At 49.2% G+C, this 19,695-nt stretch overlaps 1 protein-coding gene across 5 annotated transcripts in view; it reads right to left on the bottom strand.

Moving 5' to 3' along the window:
* Positions 1–19,577, bottom strand: part of SGSM2 (small G protein signaling modulator 2) — a 35,779-nt gene extending 16,202 nt beyond the window's left edge. For 3 of the 5 annotated variants that reach the window (XR_010024688.1, XM_063112727.1, XM_063112729.1), the window contains exons 1-6: positions 19,148–19,577; positions 14,031–14,106; positions 1,332–1,494; positions 863–1,024; positions 494–561; positions 250–395 (exon numbers count right to left, since the gene is read on the bottom strand). Coding sequence is in view for 4 of the 5 variants with exons in the window: in XM_063112727.1 (XP_062968797.1) it covers positions 250–395; positions 494–561; positions 863–1,024; positions 1,332–1,494; positions 14,031–14,094 (603 nt within the window). In the remaining variant the exon portion in view is untranslated. Of the gene's footprint in view, positions 1–249; positions 396–493; positions 562–862; positions 1,025–1,331; positions 1,495–14,030; positions 14,107–18,344; positions 18,402–19,147 lie in introns of those variants that run through there. The other 2 variants (XM_063112726.1, XM_063112728.1) reach the window with 1 other exon arrangement.
* Positions 19,578–19,695: the final 118 nt, after the last annotated feature.

The following is a 19,695-nucleotide window of genomic DNA, read 5'->3' as shown; positions in this document are numbered from 1 at the left end:
GCTTGAGAACCCTTGGGCTTCCATGCTGACCCCAGGGTCCTTCCTGCCCCCAGTTTGCTCTCTGCCAACCTCTGCTCTCCAGCCATAGAGCAGCATGGGCTCCTGGCCTTTATGTCAGTGCTAGTGTGGGGAGAAGGCTCTCTTGGGGTGGCCACTACCTTGGGGCATCTCCGAGGCCTGTCATTTCCTTACCGACAGGCCCATGGGCATAGCATGGATGAACATAAGGGGTGGGGGAGAGACACCTACCCCTAGGGCTGGGCGCTTTGCAGGGGAGTCCTGGCGATTAGGGAGACCTCGGATACGATGCCTTTGGACCAGCTCCTCAGCAGAGGGGTCAGTCCAGTAGTGGTCAGTTGTCTTGAGCTTAGTGTATTCCAAGGCACAGGGTCCCACTGTGGAGACAGGGACAGCCAGCTTAGATGGTGCTCCCTTAGCACCAGACCCTCAGCCCCCACTGGCCCAGCACAGGCCTATATGCTCTCAGGCTCACCTAGAAGAGAGGCCAGGATTGGGCCAAACACAGGGTCTGCCAGTAAAGCCTCCTTCTCGTAGTATTTGCTGCCCAGAGGAGAGAGACAGGGTGACTCCTGGGGTTCCTGGATTCAGTCCAGGGCAGTCAAGCTCACAGGGTAGGGACATCCCCACAAAGACCAGATTCATGTCAGTCACCAAGAAGGAAAGAGTCCATAAGGACTGAGCTTTGGGGGAGCCTGGTGTGACTGATGCCTTTGGGGTGCAAAGGAGAGATGGAGGCATGCCTGGAGGCCGTCATGGACAGTCAAGCATGCTGAGGGGTGGGGCTGATGGATTGTTCAGGAGAGGAGCTGAGGGAGGGGCTGCTGGGAAATGGGGCAGTCACCTGCAGTTTTCCACTAGGTACTGCACAACCCTGTCCAAGACTTTCTCGATGAGCGCTGTGCGTACCCATATGTGTTTCAAGGCCTGCGGACTGAGGGTTGGGGCCCTCCCGCTGGCTGAACCCTGTCTCCGCAGAGCCTCCTGGCTTCCCCCTGAGGGTTTCCTGCAAAGTGGAGAAGGGATTCAGGAATGCAATGGTCCAGGGGTAAACCCCAGATTGATGGCACTAGGAGTGGGGCTTAGTGCCACAGGAAGGGAGCCCAGAGGACTGACTGGGGTAGGGGGTTGAAGGAAGGGGATAGGGCTTTGTGTCTTCAAGGGCCCAACCCCTACCCTCAGGTCCCTCACCTGAGGGCCTGCAAGAAATGGGACCAGGAAGCCAACCTTCAGATGGGTTATCCTGGGAAGTAGCAAATGCCAAGTTGAAAGAGTAGAAGGGAGGGGGGAGAAGGGGTTTGTCCAGGGCTCACCTGCCCTCTGCTTGTTGTTGCAGCTCCTGTACCTTGTGGCAAATCTCCCCAGCCATCGGGCACGTCTTCCCCACCTTGGTGAACAGGGCTGCCATCTTGTCGCTGCGCAGGAAGCCAGCGGCACGGCGTCTCAGCTGATGCAGGAGGCAAGCCTCCACTGCACCTGGGCCACAAAGGAAAACAGCACCTGAGCCTGGGCAAGAGGGGGAAGCAGGGAAAAACACTCTTTTCCATACTAGTGCAGAGGCAGGGGTCAAGGGCAGGGCCTGTCCATGCCAGAACTAGGGGCAGGCCAAGGAGATATATGCTGACCTCCCTCCGCAATTCTCCTTTTTGTCCCTCTGCTCCAGCCCAGGGTGGACCTGCAAGAGCTTTGACATGCCAAACCATCCCTCTCCCTTGCCTGAAACGAACATGCCTCCTGTATGTAGCATCACCCCCAGGGCTATGAGGATCAAAGCTGCCCACTCCAGTTGGCATGAGTGGCTCCACCCATGACCACAAGGGCAAGCAGGGACAGCACCTACAGGATGGGGGATGCAGGGAGCATAGAGCACAGCAGCCCTGCTGGAGAGCATGGTGTTGTGGTTGCTAAGGAACACGACTCAGGAGGAGATGCAATATTGATGAAGCCACTGCAGAGATCAGACCCGACAGCGGCCTCTGGATTATTGATGAGCCCAGCAGCTGAGTGAGAGATTTCTCTCATCCATGCTGGGAAGAGTTCCCTTCATTCATTCATGTTTTTAAGGGCTAGGCTTATTCTCTGTCTGGATCCTGCTTACGGCTGACAGACCCTACAGGAAGGAAAGAAGGTCTTGGTGTGGAAGGGCAGGGAGTTGCTCTGGGAATGTACAGACTCTAAACATATTAGAGGGCATGTGTAGGGAGAGGAGGGGTTTGGCCATTACTGAGACCAAGCTGATTGTCTTACAAGTGAGGAGGGAAAGGCCCAGAGAGGTGAAGGGATTTGATCACAGTCACATAATGGCAGAGCCAGGACTAGGACCCAAGGCCCCAAATCCTGGCCTAAGCCTCATTCGCCAGCTCTAGCTGTGTTTGGGTTGGGGGCACAGGTGGGAGAAGTGACTCCTCTCACATCACAAGTGCTCTTTTCACACAAACTGGGTGTCAGCCAGGACAGGGTCTGAACTTGGTGTGGCCACTCACTGCCATGGGAAACATGGGTAAGTGATTTAATGCTCTGAGCCTCAGTTTTATCATCTGTGAAAAGGGGAAGACTTCCTAGAACTGGTGTGAGATATCACATGAGATGAAGTACATGAAACCCCCTGCACAGGGTCTGGTTCTCAGGAGACCCTGGATCCATGTCTGTTCCTGATTCCTCACCCATTTTGTTCTGACACTGTTCTACACCTAACCTATAAGAGCTGGGTTTCTGCAGGACCTCTCCCTGGCAAGGAGAGGAAGAGGATGCATTAGAGAGAGGATCACAGGTTGCCCCAGAGGTGGGTGGAAATGCCACTCTCTTAGCAACAGGAAAACTGAGGCACCATCAAGTTTATTTTGACTAGTGCTATTAGAACATGAAACTTGGATTTAGGAAATAATTACTGAAAATAGTTTCTCACCTGTTTTTTGCCTTCGTTTTTAGTAACCAACAGGCAGTCAGTCACTACTTTCTTATAAAGGAGTTTTGTTTTCTTGGACTAAAGTCAAGAATGGAGGTAATCCCTGGGGCCAGCCCAGAGGTCCACCTGCTCAATCCCAGGGGAGGGGACACAGGCAGGACCCCTCCCTTTCCTGAGAGCCTCCTGCTGAAGCTCTTCCCTGCTCAGGCCTTGGAAGACTTTATTTTACAAGGCACGTACAGCCTTTCCTTCACAGTGTGTTCATATATCTACACATTTGTGTATGGAGACAGATGTATCTGCATGTATCATGTGTATGTGGAAAATATTTGGCTTAACTTTCCACATACCCCTCTCCATGGTCAGTCCCCCTGGCCCCTAGAGGTCTCGTGTGCCTGGGGTGTACCGGTGAGTGACCCTTTTGTCCTAGTCTCTTGCTCCTGGGGCTGCTGGAGCTACAAGTCCTCACCTTTGGGAAGGTGGTGACTATTTCCTGGGGTTGCACTCCCTGTCCAAAGTGGGGAGAGAAGCAGCACTGAACAGTACCTTAGTGGCAGCAGGTGGCACTAGTCCTATGGGGAATCATGTGCCTCCATGATGTGAATAATTGCTGGGATAATGAGTCATTAGCTTTCCCACCTTCCCCAGGCGTCAGGCTGGGAAACTGGAGAGTGGCCGGCACACTCCCATCCTGCTTGTCCTCACCCACCCTCCCAGCCAGCCTCTGAGCACAGGCATGTTATTCTCTCTCGGTGAGCAGAGGCATTCCTCAGCGATTACTGCAAGTAGTCAATACTGAGAGAAGCCCAAACATCACTCCCAGTCCCCGTGCTCACCACATGGCCCCTAAGTTCCTTCTGTGAAACCCAGGCAAGGTGCCAGGCAATGTCTGGGGAGGAGAAATCCCTCTTATCCCTTGACTTTCCAAGCAAAATAAACAGCCTGTTAGGCCAGGTATTATTGACCCAGTTCCATGGGCTCCTTGGCCAGTGATTTTTCAAACTATACTTGTCCTTCCTTATCCGCACAGGGAATCAGCACAAGATGAAAAATGTAAAAATGTTATTGTGTGCAGCATGTAGGCAAAATAAATTGAGAACCACTATCCTAAGAGGGTTTGTGGATGGGCTTCTTGGGCTCCAAAGCCCCCTGAAAGTGCATGCAACTTGCGTACACATTGTTGGTGTGCTCTAGAATGCTTAGGTGAGTGCTTTTATTTTTTTTCTGGATAGAGGATCCATGGTTTTCAGTTTCTAAAAGAGGGTACCTGACCCCAAAAAGATTAAAAATCCCTGCTCTAAGGCTTTTGAGTTGAGCAGAAACCCAGACATTCCCACTGATCAAAACTCACAGAGATATAAACACACACACACAAACATGTACTCTTCAGTATATGGGGAAAACCACACTCAGAACTGGCTGCAGAGCCATCAACAGCAATGTGCAGCCCTCCTTCTGAACTTGCTCCCCAGGGAAGGTCTGTCACAGACAGATTGGGTAGTAGGAGACTGTCAGTCTCCTTCCCCAGGGAGAAGTCCACATAAAGGCCCATGCTTATTTTCTTCTCCTGCCCAGGGCACCAAGCAGGAAAACTCTAGGGCCTTACTCCTTTTTCTGCCCCAGATCTGCCACCATGACCCCACCCCCCAGGGTGGAAGGCCATGGCAGGAGATGCCCATAGGCTAAAGCACTTGTTAACTAAACCCAACCCCCTGTTAACAGAGCGGTCTAGGCCCTGGGACCCCAGCCGGAAAGGCTTTAGGACTTCCTCTGCCAGTGGGTCCCAGCACCACTTATAGACACTCTGGATGTACCACAACAAGGTGACAGACCTGATATCATTCAGCTCATTTCATATGAGAAAAATGTGTACTAATTAATAAAAACCAGCACTGGTTTGGGTGGAAAGATTTGGGCAAATGAATCAAAACAGAGCAAGAGAGAGATATGATTTAACAAGCATGATTTCCTCACTCCTCACCCTGGTCTTCTGGTGGCCTTTGGAGTTTGGGCCAGATGAGCCCAGGGTACTTTCTCTACTCTTGTCATTCCATCCCATCCCCCCACTGACAGGAAGGCCAGAGAAGAGCACCTGAGTGGACAGGAGCATAACTAAATTTAACTCCAGCACTTTGATGTAGACACCTCCCCTCCTCTGCCCCAAGGTCTGGTGCTATCTTTGCAGGGAAAGACTGGGAACTACAGGCACAGACTAGCCCTGGGACTTGGCCTCACCAGCCTCTTATGTACTGTTAAGTCCATTAAGTTATAGAGCTTAACAAATGCTACTTGGGGATGGAGACCACAAGTGCTAATGAAATCCTACCTCCATCCCCAAACCTTAACACACTGATTTAACTATTCCAAGAGGCCCAATTTAGAGTAGAGAAAGCATTGGGAAGACAGAGACTCGAGGAACTTGAGAAGTTGCTGAATCTGCTCAAACACTGCGGGTGGGAGGGCTGGGTGGTGGCAAATGGAGACAATTTGGCACTATCTATCAACATCACAAATAACTTCTGAGAATCCATCCTCCAGATATAACTGTACCTACAGATATTACTTATAATAGCAAAAGATTGGAAACCATCCACATGTCCATCAACAGGGGACAGGTCAGTACATATGGTATATTCATACAGTAGAATCTTATGTAACTATTAACGAGAATGAAGATGCTCTCTAGGAACTAATAATGGAAAGCACTCCAAAAGCAACATGCACAACAATATGATTGCATGATACCTTTTGATTACAAAAAGAGTGGGGAGAACAAAGTTTATAATCTTTTTTCTTAGTATAAAAAACTCACAACAAACAAAAGTGGTTACCTGTGTGGGAACTGGTAAGTAGAAGGGAAGTGGGTGAATGGGGCAAGGAAAGAAGTAAGTCCTTCCACTGTGTATCTTTTACATAGTTTTGATTTTTTGTACCAGGTAAATATATTATCAGTTCACAATAATTATAATTGAGTTGGTGATCATCGAGCATAGATACCACTAGAGTTCCTATCATGAGATGACGCCAGAGATTCTCTCCAACCTGGGAGGGAATCAAAATTCACAAAACCCAGGGATGGCTGGTCAGTCAGGTCAGTTGGTTAGAGCACAGTGTTATAACACCAAGGTCAAGGGTTTGGATCCCTGTACTGGCCAGTCGCCAACAAAACAAAACAAAACAAAATTCACAAAACCTAGGAAGGCTGGGTCTGTCCACAGCTACCCTCTCTTTCACCAGTTCCCTCAGCAAATAGGGCCTCTCGAATGGCTTGGTTCCCCACCCATAGGAGGATATCTGGGCTCTGCTCAGGGCAGCAGCAGGTGACCTGACCAGGCAGAGATCAGAGAAACAATTCAATGCGTGTCTGAGGAGCTCACAAAAATGAACTAAATCTAGCAGTGGTTGGGAAGGGGTCCTCAATCAGCCCAGGGGGCCTCAGAAGCAAGGCTGGGCCTGGGAGGGCCCCCTATTCTACCTTCGCTCTCACCTGTGTATATATCTATGTCTAAAGCTGTGCCTAGCAGCCAAAGAACCTGGACAAGCCCAGCCCAAGTTTAGCCTAATAACAGTGAGATCCACTGAACTGTCTTCAGAGGACTAGCCCAGTTTGGTTGAGGAACAGTGACAAGGAATCCACAGTACAGCCTGACATGAAGCTGGGTCCAAGCTGCTCAGCCAGGAGGAGTTGGGAATGGGAGGAGAACAGGTGTGGCAAGTGTAGCCTGCTCCCCCACCACTGGCTCAATTTCACCCTTTACTACCAGCTGCCATCTGTGCAATGGGGGAGTTCAGTTGTAGTTGCCATAGACAACCCAAGTGAGGGAAATGTGGGCAGAGCAGGAAGCCACAGGTGGTCCATTTTGGTCCTGGAGCTTTGGAGGACATTACTCAGAGCAGAATTTTCAAAAGCTGAATGCAATGGGGCCACTGGTTCAGGGCTGGGATAGTGGAACCAAGATCGACAGGGGAGGAGCAGCCTCCCTAGAGGTAAAGGAATGAGTGGGACAGGGGTTTCTTTTCAAGGTGGAACTTAGGGGGAAGCAAGTATGCTTTGACTCCAGCTGCCAGTGGAGGAAGTTATTGTTTTGCCTGTAGTAGATGAAGTGCAGGAGCAATGAGGCATCACCAGGCATGGTCTGCCCCTTTCCTCCCCACTTCTCTGGCTGGCTATTTCCACCCAGGGATTTGTAATGGCCACCTCCACTCAGAATGAGCATTTCTTTTTTTCTTTAAAGATGACCGGTAAGAGGATCTTAACCCTTGACTTGGTCTTGTCAGCACCACGCTCTCCCAAGTGAGCCATGGGCCAGCCTTCAGAATGAGCATTTCTATGATAACTACGGTACATCTTCTCTCAGTGTGCACTGATGATACTGGCTGTTTGCTTCAACTTTGGGGGGCATTCACCCTTGCTCAACCCCCCAAAATAAGAAAGCAACATTTCCATCCAGATTCTGATTGGGATAAGAAAGAACTGCCCTGATTTTCTGGAACCAAGGTGAGGGAAATGAAATTCATGCCACACATGTCCAGTTTCCTTGCCTCACTGGGGATGCAGGGCAGGGTCTGCATGCACAGCACTCACGGTGGCTTCTCAGGGAACCAGGGAACCAGGCCAGAGCCAGCCTCTCATAGTGGACAGAGGACTGAGCACACTCACCCAGTTCAGCAAGGGACCCAACTGTCTCCCAGAGCGTCTCTGGACACCATGAGCCTGCTGTTTGATGACCAGAGCTGTGTCTCCACGAGGGCCAACTCCTCTTCAATGCCCCCACTTCTCTAGTCTCCATTCCTGGGTAGACCTCATGGGCAGTCCAATCCCTTGGCAGCACAGACTTTGGAGCCAGACAGATGTGAGTTCAAACACTGGTTTTTCTCCTTACTGTTTGAATTTGGGTAAATCATTAAACCTCTCTGGGCTTCAGCTGCAATTAGGAAAAATAACAGGTCCTCCCTCAATGGGTGCTGGGTGGTGAAAAGCAATGGCATAAGCAAAGGTGCAAAAGGCTTCTTGATCATTGCCCAGCACACCGAAGGTGAGCAATGAGCATTGGTGCCTTTCCTCCCTGCGCTTCCTGCCCATCCCCTGCCTTCCCTCCCACCCTACAATAGTCTGTTTGTGCTCCTCTCTAAGGCCATCCCTTCCATCTGCATGCTGGAGCCAGTCCCATTCACCTTTTCAAGGAAATGTCCCTTCTCTTTCCTACATGTTCCATTTTCCCTATTAGATACTTCCCACTTGACTATAAACATTCTGTAAATTCTCCAACTTAAAAACACACCACCACCACTTTCCTTGGCTCTACATCCCCATTCAGTTATCGCTCCATTTACCTGCTTCGCATTACGTAAAATTTCTCAAGAAAGTTGTCTATACTTGCTATCCTTATCTCTTCCTCTTCCCATTCTCCCCGCCTTTTTTTTTTTTTTTAAACCCATCATTTCATTATGGAAAATTCCAAACATATACAAAACTAAAAAGGTCAGTATAATAAATTCCCATGTACCCACTAGCTGACTTAAACAATTATCAGGTCCAGAGGACCACCTGTAACCATTTTCCTTACCCCTGGATTACTTTGAAGAAAATTTTAGACATCATATATTTTTATCCCTAAATACCTAAGTATGTATCCTTAAAAGATAAGAACTCTTAAAAACATGTACATATACCTTTACTGTACCTATAAAATTAATAATAATTCCTTAATATTACCAAGTTTCCTGATTGAGTTCCTGGAGTTCAAATTTCCCTGACTGTCCTGATGCTCCAAACTCCCAGAAACAAGGATTCCCAGATGGAATCCTGGAGAAGGTTCAAAGAGGTTTTATGAGGAAGGTTGTACAGTTACTTTCATGAATAAAGTGGAACATCAGTGAGCACCTACTGCATACCCACCTCCATGCTACATGCTTCAACTTCTGGGGATAGGCTCAGAGATGAATGACTGGTAACGGACGGTCAGGTCAGACGCTTAGTGACACAGCCAGAATGTGAACTCAGGTCTGTCTGACTCCAAAATCCCAGCTACAGACCACCACCACAAGCTCTCAGCCACGCTCCGAGATAGGGTGAGGGGAACCAGTTCCTCCAGATGTCCTTCCTTCCTATTTGATTATTTCTGGATGGAAGGCAGAAGTCAGCCAGAGAATGAGCTTTTCATTACATGCAGTTGGGAAGATGAAGGAATCCCTTTTACTGAAAATAGATAGGCTGAAGCTGCCTGGAGTGTGAATCTCTGAATGTGCTGAAATACCTTTGGCTGCTATATCCCAGGTGGGACGCAAGCCTTCCATGGCACCTGCTTCTCCCTCAGCTAATTAGCATCTCCTTGCCATTCCCCTGAGTAGCTCACTGCAGGGCAGAACTTCCTGGCTAATGAAAGCTGCTTAGCAACAGGGAGCTGGTTAATAAAGCCTGATGATATTCCCACCTAAACAGACTCCGCCCCCATTTCCCATTACAGCTCATTCTCAGCCTGAAGCAACCCTCAGGTTGACACATGTGCACACAAGACAGTAGGAAACCTGGTGAGGAATGAGGCAGGGCTGGCCCCTCCCCTGATGCCTGGGGGAGGGGTGTAAGGAGCATTTATTGAGTCTGAGAACCTGCTCTGCCAGGCCAGAAGTCCGTCCGTGGGCCTGAGAAACCTGTTCTACTCACCAAAGGTTAAAATCTAACCACAGCACCCAATTGGAATAGAGTAAATAGTGCTCGCTTCGGCAGCACATATACTAAAATTGGAATAGAGTAAATAGAAATACTGTGCTGGCAGACACTCCCAGATCTGAGCCAGAGGGGAGGGCCGGCCCAGAAAAATGGCTTCTCCAAAGCTCATAGGTTGATTCCTAAATTATCTCAGATCCCTCGATGGCAAGAAAACAATTGTGCCCTGTTTAAGCACATGTATTACTATTACAGAAGCAGAGTTCAAAGGTGAAACTTGGAACAATTCTCTGTTTAACCCTGACCTTGAGTGCTCTGCCCACAAGCACAAGTTAAAAACACCTATCCCTCCAAGGGAGGTGGTGGCCAGAGATACCAGCCTATACCTACCTGTAGGTTCATGAAGCCACAGGGAAAACACGAAGTATTAATTTGATTCAACAGTAAGTCTCTACATTAAAATGAAAAAATTCAAAGACCTTACTATAGAGCAAATTGCAAACTCAACATGACATTTTAAGATAAAAAGGGGATATCAAAGATCCCTCTCCCACAGTGGTAGTTTTGAGCCCATTTTCCAAGCCCCAGCCTCCATCAGTGGGGAGGGGGTGGGCAGTCATACAGGTTCTGATCCTCTGGCCTGGGGGTTCAGAGGTGGCCACAGCAGAACAGCACTGCAGCCATGCTTTGCAGTAGGAGGACAGCACATGGAGAAACCCCCTCCCTGCCAACCAGGTTTGCCAGCATAGCTTCCTCACAAGGAAGGCTTCTACTTGCAGGAGCCTGACTGGCTTCTGGACAGACAGGTTTAGGAACAACCATAGTAGACATTCAACAAATGCACCTTTCTCATCAGTCCTGGGAGTCTCACCCCCTCCTTGGATAATAGGAAGGGGGAGGGGGTCTGGTCACAACTTTCCTGGATTAGCATAGGGCCAGGTCTCTTTTTTTTCTTTTTTTGGAGGCTGGTTGGTATGGGGATGTGAACCCTTGACTTTGGGGTTATACCACCGTGCTCTAACCAATTGAGCTAACTGGCTAGCCCTGAGGGCCAGGTCTTGACTCATGGATTCTTCAGATCCATTTCTAAGGCTCTCCAGGAAGTTTCTGTTTCTGATTCAAACGTCTGTATTCTAAGGAAGCTCAGAGAAGCTCGTCTTGCCTAGGCCTGGGCCTCCTCAGTCACCCCCCCAGCCCTCCTCTGCCAGCACGGAGATGAAGGGCCCAGGACCCCAGCACACTGCCTCCCACCTACTCCCCCACCAGCAAAAGTTCTAGGGAATGTGGTCACTCTGCAGTTAATCATCTCTACAGCCTGCTCCTGATCTCTCAGCATGTCCTCCGCACTCCATTTCTTCCAGAACAAAGCTGAATTCTGGACATGGCTAGACAACAGCAAGACTCATATAAGTCTGGATCTACTTCAGACTAAAAATGTGTTTCTGAGTATTTTTGCAGGGGGTGAGGGATACTGCACATCAGAATCTACAAAAGCCAGAGGGGTGGTATTTTCAGTCAACACATATCTAGTCTTCCCTCCCCTCGCCCCAAGAATCCCTGACTATGATTCCATTGTGTGATGCATGGGAATAGACAGCATGTGGGAAAAAAGGCTGATAATCACTGCCTTAAACCAGCCTTATTCTGAGCCCAAATTGGGATTTTTTTTTTTTTTTTCTTTTTTTTTTGTGGCTGGCCAGTACAGGGATTGAATCCTGGACTCTGGTGTTATCAGCATCATGCTCTAACCAACTGAGCTAACCGGCCAGCCCCTGAGCACCCATTTTGACAAAACATAAGGGTTCCTTTTTCTGTGGGTCTCAATGCCTGATGCCAGGCTAGACTTGGCTTGATATCCTGCTCACATTCTCTTCAGTTACTATGTACCTAAGGCAGAGAGAGCAAACTGGCAGAAGCTCGCAGATGCTTTTTGTTCAGCCCACACAATTTTTTAAAAAATGGGCATTAGTTGTCAGCATTGAAAAAGTGGGAAATTTCATATAAAAATCCAGACTTCTGGCTTTTCTTAAAATAAAATAGAGGCCATGTGAAGTCTGGGCCTGCATTTCTGCAGGAGCTCAGTGGTGGTTGCCCCTCTTCACGCAGGGCAAGTACTATCCAGGTCACGTCAGTCCCCACCACTTTCTCACCTCCGGCCAGCTTCCCTTGTGGACATTTTCTTTTTCTTTTTACTTTTTTTAAAAGATGACCAGTAAGGGGATCTTAACCCTTGGCTTGGTGTTGTCAGCATCACACTCAGCCAGTGAGCGAACTGGCCATCCCTATACAGGATCCGAACCCGTGGCCTTGGTGTTATCAGCACCACACTCTCCTGAGTGAGCCACGGGCTGGCCCTCCTTGTGGACATTTTCTATCTGACCCTATGGACATTTAAATTTGTACTTGTGGACCAAAGACACCTTCCAAGGACTTGCGGAACAGGGCTACTCCTGCTCTTGGGCTGAGTTTAGAACCTTGGACACTTGAGGGCCTTTCAGCAACTGAAACTGGCTGAAAGTATAAAAATCATTCCTTTTGAGTGTGATACCCTGCCTGCTGGAAAGAGCCCCAGGCTTCTAGGCAGGAGATAAAAGCAAAAGCCCCATTGCTTCCCAGGGGCTCCTGGCTGATCAGAGGAGAGCTGACAGCTTTTTCTAACCCAAATGGCCTGAATGTGGGACACCCACAGCTTTTCTCCAGCCTCTCTTCCTCCAGCACCTTTTCCCTCATTGTCCCATAGCCACCCACACGTGGAGCCTGTGCACAAGCTGTTTGCACTAGTTTATTCTGTCTTCTCTACTGGGTGTGCTTTCTCAAAGCCTAGCACCAAGCCATGCAATTGGGCTGCCAGAAGAGCCCTTCTGGTGACAACAGACACTGACTGACAGCAAGGAAATGTAGCACAGGTAGAAAGAAACAGAGTTCTAATACTCTTCAAAGCTACTTACTGTAAGACTGGCGTGCTTTTTGCCCTAGCATTGGTTCTGCCAAGAAAAGGTGAGATCAGGCTGCTCCTTGAAAACCTGGGAATCATTACATCATCTCAAAGAACAGGGGAAACTTACTCAAAAGGGAGATGGTGGGAACTCAAATCCCACAAACTAGTTTCAGCTTCAACATCCAAAGGAGAAGGAAAGACATTTGTTGAGCTCTTACAATGCTAGGAACATTTACATGCATCATCTCAATCCCCACAAAAATTCCTTGAGATGGAAATCATCGCTTTGATTTTAGAGGAGCAAAAAAAGGGCTACAAAAGTTAGGAAAGTGGTCCAAGACAACTTAAGAAGTAAGCAGAGCGCCAGGACTCAAACCCTAATCTGTCACTCAGACTGGTCACAGGCCAGCTCTCCCAGAGCAACCTCATTCATCTTTCTGCTTTTTGTTCATAACTGTTATTACATGACATATTTATTCATGCATTTGTTGTCCGTCTCCCCCCAACAGAATGTAATTCCCTGAGATGGAGACTCTGTCCATCCTGTCACTGCCTTTTTCCTGCACAGAGAACAGTCTCTGGCAGCTGGTGAGCCCTCTGTGAGTATTTGCTGCTGGACAGATGGGAAGAGCAGCTCTATTTGCCTCATTACACTGTCATCTAAAAGCCTCTCTTCCTTTATCTGCTCTTTAATTCCTTTCCCTTCCACAAACCCCAAACACCAATCTTACAGGCCAAGGAAAATAACAGAGATGATAAATGGCTCCCTGTTCCTTCAAAAAGGGAATTTTAGAGAAGGTCATGTTCCTGGAAATCCAAGAAAACTCTGTGTGTAGAGATAGGTTTGCTCCTTCAAAGGTAAAAGTCTTCATGTTGAGGAGGAAGCAAGGTTTATTGTGGACTTTCTCCCTTCTAAGGCTGGAAAGCTTTGGCTATCCCTTCTAACCTACGCTCACGTTGTTCTGCATCCAATTAAGTGCTTGGAGAGTTAGGATAACAAAGCAACACAGGGGGGATTAATCAGAAAGTAACAGGGGCACAGAAAGCATCTAAAAAGCACAAACTCTTCCCCAAAATTAAAGTAAGGATCAATCAGAGCAGTGGTTCCCAAGCCTGAATTACTTAAGGCAGTGGTTCTCAAAGTGTAGTCCCTGGACCAGCAACATCGGCATCATCTGTGAACTTGTTAGAAATCCAAATTCTCAGGCCCACCCCAGACCTACTAGAATCAGAAACTTCAGGGGTGGGACCCAGGAACCTGTTTCAATGAGCCCTTTAGGTGACTCTGATGCATACTAAAATTTGAGAACTACTGTCCTAGGAAACATTTTTATACAAATTCTTGGGCCCTGAAGATCCCGATTCAGTAGATCTTCTGAGTTGATTCAGACTTATAGCCAGATGTGAGAACTACTAAACCCGAGGACTCATCTTTTCCTGGCCCCAGGACAGTGCCCTCAATTCTAAACCCACCTCTCATCATCCCTGAGTTACTCACTCACCACATAGAGCAATGATGTGGCTGCTATCTTCATGTACAAACTTCCTGGTGACAGCCTCTTCCATGATTTGCTTCACCTGTGGACAAATGGACAGCATCGTTATTATTATTATTTTTTTCCTGAACAAAAGCCTCAGGGCAAGTAAGTAGCTTGGCTCTGCTATTTTGGTCTGGATTTTCAGACACTTGCAGAGACGATAAGGAATGGGTGGGGTGGGGAAGCAAAGTTTCTTCATCATGGCCTGCTCCAAGCCTTTAGGAAAGGAAACCAGGAAAACAGATGCCAAAAACCCACCAACCAATCAGTGCAGATGTTCTGGCCCAGGTGGAAGCGACCTGCCTTGGGGAACAGGGATAGCATTCTGTTTGCTCATCTGTAGTCAACTGGAGAAGGGCTTCTGGGCAGACGCTGTCCTTTATGGACAAACTGTCTTGGTACAGGCTGTAGATAAACAGCCTGCCCCTCCTTTTCTCCCCTTCTCCGAGGTTAGGGATAGGTCTACCCATGCCTCAGGGACACTTTCTGCATGTTCACAAGTCTAGCCTTCTTTCTAGCTAGTTTCTAAGACCCTGATGTTTTGGGTTCCTACCTGGATGTAAAAGCTTCCAAATACCTTATCTGGTGAGCAGTCACATCTTTCTTTAAGAAAGCACTTAAAAAAAATTTTATTGTTTACTGTTATTGTACAGTAGACATACAGAAGAGAGCTTATATCTCTCTCTTTATTACGCAGGTTGGTGAATTTTCACAAATTGAACACTCCTGTGAAACCAGCATCTACAGCAAGAAACAGAACATGTGGCCAGCACCCCAAAGCACCCCCCACCCTGTCATGTTCCCTTCCAATCACTACTCCCACCCACTATACTGACTTCTAACATCATGGGTTAGTTTTACTCGTTTTAATACTTTCTATAAATGGAATCACTCAGTGTGTCATGTTTTATGACTGGTTTCTTTTGGTCACCTGTGTGACAGATTTGTTCGTTTTGTATACAGGTGTAGATTGTTCATTCTCCACTGTGAGAACAATTACAATTGCATGGGATTTTGGTAGTTTCCAGTTTTGGGCTGTTATGAATAGTGCTGCTATGAACATTCTGGACATGTCTTTTGGGGAACATATGTGCTTGCTTTTTTGGATTTATATTTCTAGGCAAGGAATTTCTGATCTGTATATTCCGCTTTACTAGATATTGCCAAATTGCTCTCCAAAGTGGTTGTCCGAATTTACATTCCCATCAGTATTGTATGAGATTCTAGTGGCTCCCAATACTTAAGCCAAGTACTGTTGATGTTCTGGAGGAGCCTGCTAGGAGACAGATACTGATACTAGAGATTAGAAAGGTGCATTACCTCAACCCCAGTGCAAAATCTTTCAGATAAAGTAAGACCTGGGAGGAGCTAGTATTTGTTATTCTTTGGACAGGCATGCAGTGTCCTGATGCCACTCTGGCTCCAGTGGTCTTCACCCAGGACTGTACAGTTTGGAGGGTGGTCGAGCCTCAAAAGCCTGGGGAGGAGGGAAGAACTCGAGGCCCCTCCCTGCTAGAAACTGCTCAAGCTTATTGGTTAGGTAAAAGGGGATCAGTTCGATTAATGCAGTCTAAACTGTTAAAAGCTTCCTAGATTACTTCCTAAGGGGTGTTTGCATTAAACAGAGTATAATGTCACAACTAAAAACCTGTGGGCATCTGAATCAGGCTGGTGGGGCAGATCTTTGGGTTAGGAAGAACTACAGATGCCCTTAGAATTACACTAGAGGTCCTTTGTGAAAGGCCAGCCTTGCATACAATCATCTCTGTTGTCTCTTCTTGTAGGAGAAGAATATATTTCTCTGGAAATCAAGCGCTGAAGGGGGAAGGGAAATCCAAGAGTACTTCAAAAAGTTCATGGAAAGGGCTGGCCTGGGGCTCACTTGGGAGAGTGTGGTGCTGATAACACCAAGGCCACAGGTTCGGATCCCATATAGGGATGGCCGGTTAGCTCACTGGGTGAGCGTGGTGCTGACAACACCAAGTCAAGGGTTAAGAGCCCCTTACCGGTCATCTTAAAAAAAAAAAAAAAGAAAGTTCATGGAAAAGTTCAGGGCTGGCTGGTTAGCTCAGTTGGTTAGAGCATGGTGTAATACCAAGGCCAAGGGTTTGGATCCCCATACTGGCTAGCTATCAACACCCCCCCCCCAAAAAAAAAATTGTATTCTCTTTTAATTCTATTTTTCCACAAACTTTTTGAAGTACCCTCATACATAGAGTTCAGAGCAGGTCAACCTTTGTCAGCTAAGGTACATAACTGTAGCATATTCTGGACATTTCTTACATTTTTGGGGGAATCATTCTTGGAGTAGTACAGCTTTCTAAGCACTGGGAAAAGAAAATCACTGTCTTCTCAAAAATCTTGGGCCAGCCCGTGGCTCACTCGGGAGAGTGTGGTGCTGATAACACCAAGGCCACAGGTTCGAATCCCATATAGGGATGGGCGGTTCGCTCACTTGGAGAGCGTGGTGCTGACAACACCAAGTCAAGGGTTAAGATCCCCTTACTGGTCATCTTTAAAAAAAAAAAAAAAAAAAAATCTTTCCTGCTATCCCTGGCCAGCCCCCAAATTTGGATCACAGAAATAATCCTAGCACATCAGTCTATAGTTTGGGTACAGCTACTTTCCTATTTTGGTTTCTACTCTTCCTATAAGTCTCTGTCACTAGACTGCTTTCTTCCTGAGGATAATCACTGAGATTTCTCTTCTCCTTAGGGAGAGCAGAGTTTGCCGCTTAAATGCTGATTTGACATATCCCTGGGCTAAGAAACCCTTCCTTGGCCACTTCACAGCAAAGGCACAATGAAGCTTCTCACACAATCTGGAAAGGTGATGGCTTTAACTACATCTTTGCCAAGAAGAGGGAAGGGAACAAATGTTATGCCTTAATAGCCAGGCCATAGCTAATGCAGGGAAACCATCTAGAGCTTTCTAGGATTTTTTTTTTTGGCAGCTGGCCATTATGGGGATCCCAACCCTTGACTTCAGTGTTACAACACCACACTCTAACCAACTGAGCTAACCAGCCAGCCCTAGAGCTATTTAGGAGTTTATGAGAACTGAGTCTTCCCTAATCCTGAAACTCTAAAAAGGGGTAAAGAAACCAATATGGTAAACTATTACATATGAGGTAGATAGCATTATCCCTATTTATTTTATTTTTCTGTTTTGTTGGCTGGCCGGTAAGGGGATCCAAACCCTTGACCTTGGTGTTATCAGCACCACGCTCTAACCACTGATCTATAGGACTGCCCCTCTATTTTAGAGATGAAGAAATTGAGCCTCAGAGCGGTTAAGGAACTTACTAAAGTCACACAGAGCTAGTCCAGAGTATTCCAAAGTTTATGCTTTCCCACTAGGCCTCACAGTCTCCAAGATCAGCAGATTTATTTACCAAATAGTCACTGAGTGCCTATAGTGTGTCAGGCACGGGATACGGCATAGTGGACAAAACAGATGGATTTCCCCGTCCTCAAGGAGTTTACACATCTGGTAGAAGATAGTCACAGAGGCAGGTGAGGGAAGGAGGCCTAATCCATTCTAATTTACTCTGTGGGTTTGAGCTCTCCAGCTCTCATACATGGGTGAGTCATTCATATGGGCACCCCCCCAAAAGAATTGAAATGGACTTCAGTACAGGGTCAAGGTAATGGGGGTTAGTAGAGGGAAGGACTATTTCCTCTTTCTGACGTGGAGGGCTCCCATCAAAAGGAAAAAAATCCGAGTTTTTAAAACCATCCTGGAAAAAAAAAACCCAAAAACCCTGGTCCTTGGGTAAGGAGGTGGGCGTGGAGAAATAGTAAGGTGTGCTGCGAATCCTCCAGCAGCCACGACTCAGTTGCCAGAGGGATACCGGAGGGGGGTGTAGGACGAGGGAAAGCTAAGCCCCCAAACCACCCGCTTAGCGTTGCAGGAGGCCAGCGCGGGCCCCGCCCCCTCCCCAGGAGGCGCGGGCAATGAATGGGCAGCTCCGGTTCTCCAGAAAACGCCGCCACCCCTCCCCCGACCTTGGTCTACCAGCGCTGCTGCCGTCACAGGGCGGGGAGCTGCAGGACTGCGAAGCAAACAAGCCTCAGAGCGCCGGCCTGGACCTCAGGCCGAGGGGCGCTGCCCCCCGATCCGCCAGAGGGAAGGGAGCCGCAGCCAATCCAGGACCCCGCCCCCGCCCGGCTCAGGCCGGGTCCAGGGGCACCCGCCGGGAGTGGGCGCGGACCTTTCAGCCTTCTGGGCCGAGCGGGCCGGGGCGCGAGCCCCCTGGGGTCTTAGCCCCGATTTTACCTCCTTTTTCACGTTCCACAGCAGTTTCTCTTTGACTGCGTCCTCCACGCTGCCCATGGTGCTGCGGGTGGCGGGGAGGCGACGCCTAGCGGACCCCCAATCCCCCCGCGCGCCCTCGCCGCCTCCGCGCCTCTCGACTCAGCGCCCCACGCGCAAGGCGGAGCCCCAGCCCGCCGTGCTCCCCGCCCGCCGCCGGCGCCGCAGCCACTGCCCGGTGCTCGGCTCCGCAGCCATCTTCCGAGCCCCGCACAGACGTCAGGCGGCAGGCCCGGCCCCTTCCCACAGCCGGAGGGGTTGTTGCGCACAGCGGTGGGGGGGTGGGAGGGAAAGCTGAGCGCGTCTGGGGGCGGCCGCCGGGGCAAGCGCAGGGGGGACCGCTGTCATGGCAACGCGCTCGCTCCAGCCCCGAGGGCGCGAACCCGCATTGTGAGCGCCCGCAGCCAGCCCCGCACAGCGCCCGGCGGGACGGGCCCTGGACCACACGGCTGAGCGGAAAGGCACTCGCGCCAGGGCTGGCCTTAGTCCTGCTAAATGCCCCCTGACTTCTCGCTCTTTTTCCAGACGGGAGGGAAAGAGCAGGTTGCTGCGAGGACCGGAGTCTGGGCATTGGTTCCCCTGCAGCTCCAGTCTGCCCACGGGGATGTCAGAGTTCGTCGCATGGCCCTATTGCTCCTCTGAATCCCCTGGCCAGCCGTCGCCCCCAGTTGCAAAGTTTATAGGAAGAGAAGTGGGAGCTCATTCTCCCCAAGCCCGAGGGCACGAGGGTCACGGCCAGCCCTCCCGTCCCCTTAGGTCCCACGTACTATCTGGCTGTTCTTGCAGCAAGTGAGAGGTGGGGGCACGGGCAGGAGTAACGCGGACCGATGGGAACTTGTATGGAGTTAGGTGAAGATGAGAGAAGAGTCTTCCACACGATTCGCCTTGGAACTTCATCAGCCTTACGAGAGAATTGAGGGAGAGAAAAGGTTGCTCAAAGTGAGAAAGAACACTTGCTGCTGCAAACTGAAGAGGACCGTGTCCAAATCTAGGCGACGGGCGGGGCTTAGGCCTCTCAGGCACTAATGTAGTCTCCATTCAACATCTTCCTACGTGACGCAACTTTATAGAGCAAAAAAATAAAGATATAAAGGAGCACAACAGCACTGGACTGGGAGCCCGAGCCTCCAGAGTCCACTTCCCACATTTTAAAGCCCCCAACCGCAGGCTGCGGCGTGGGAAAATTCCCAGGGCGGCTTTATCCGGACGCGGGCGCTGCGCTGTCAGAGAATGGCGGGAAAAACCCTCGCGAGAGGGCGCGGGGAGCCCCGCCCCGCCGCCGAGAGGGCTCGCCTCCAAAGAGCGGACCGGAAAC

Source organism: Cynocephalus volans, chromosome 10 (assembly GCF_027409185.1).
Source record: "Cynocephalus volans isolate mCynVol1 chromosome 10, mCynVol1.pri, whole genome shotgun sequence".
Classification (NCBI taxonomy): domain Eukaryota; kingdom Metazoa; phylum Chordata; class Mammalia; order Dermoptera; family Cynocephalidae; genus Cynocephalus; species Cynocephalus volans.
This window is presented reverse-complemented; position numbering and strand designations above follow the sequence as displayed.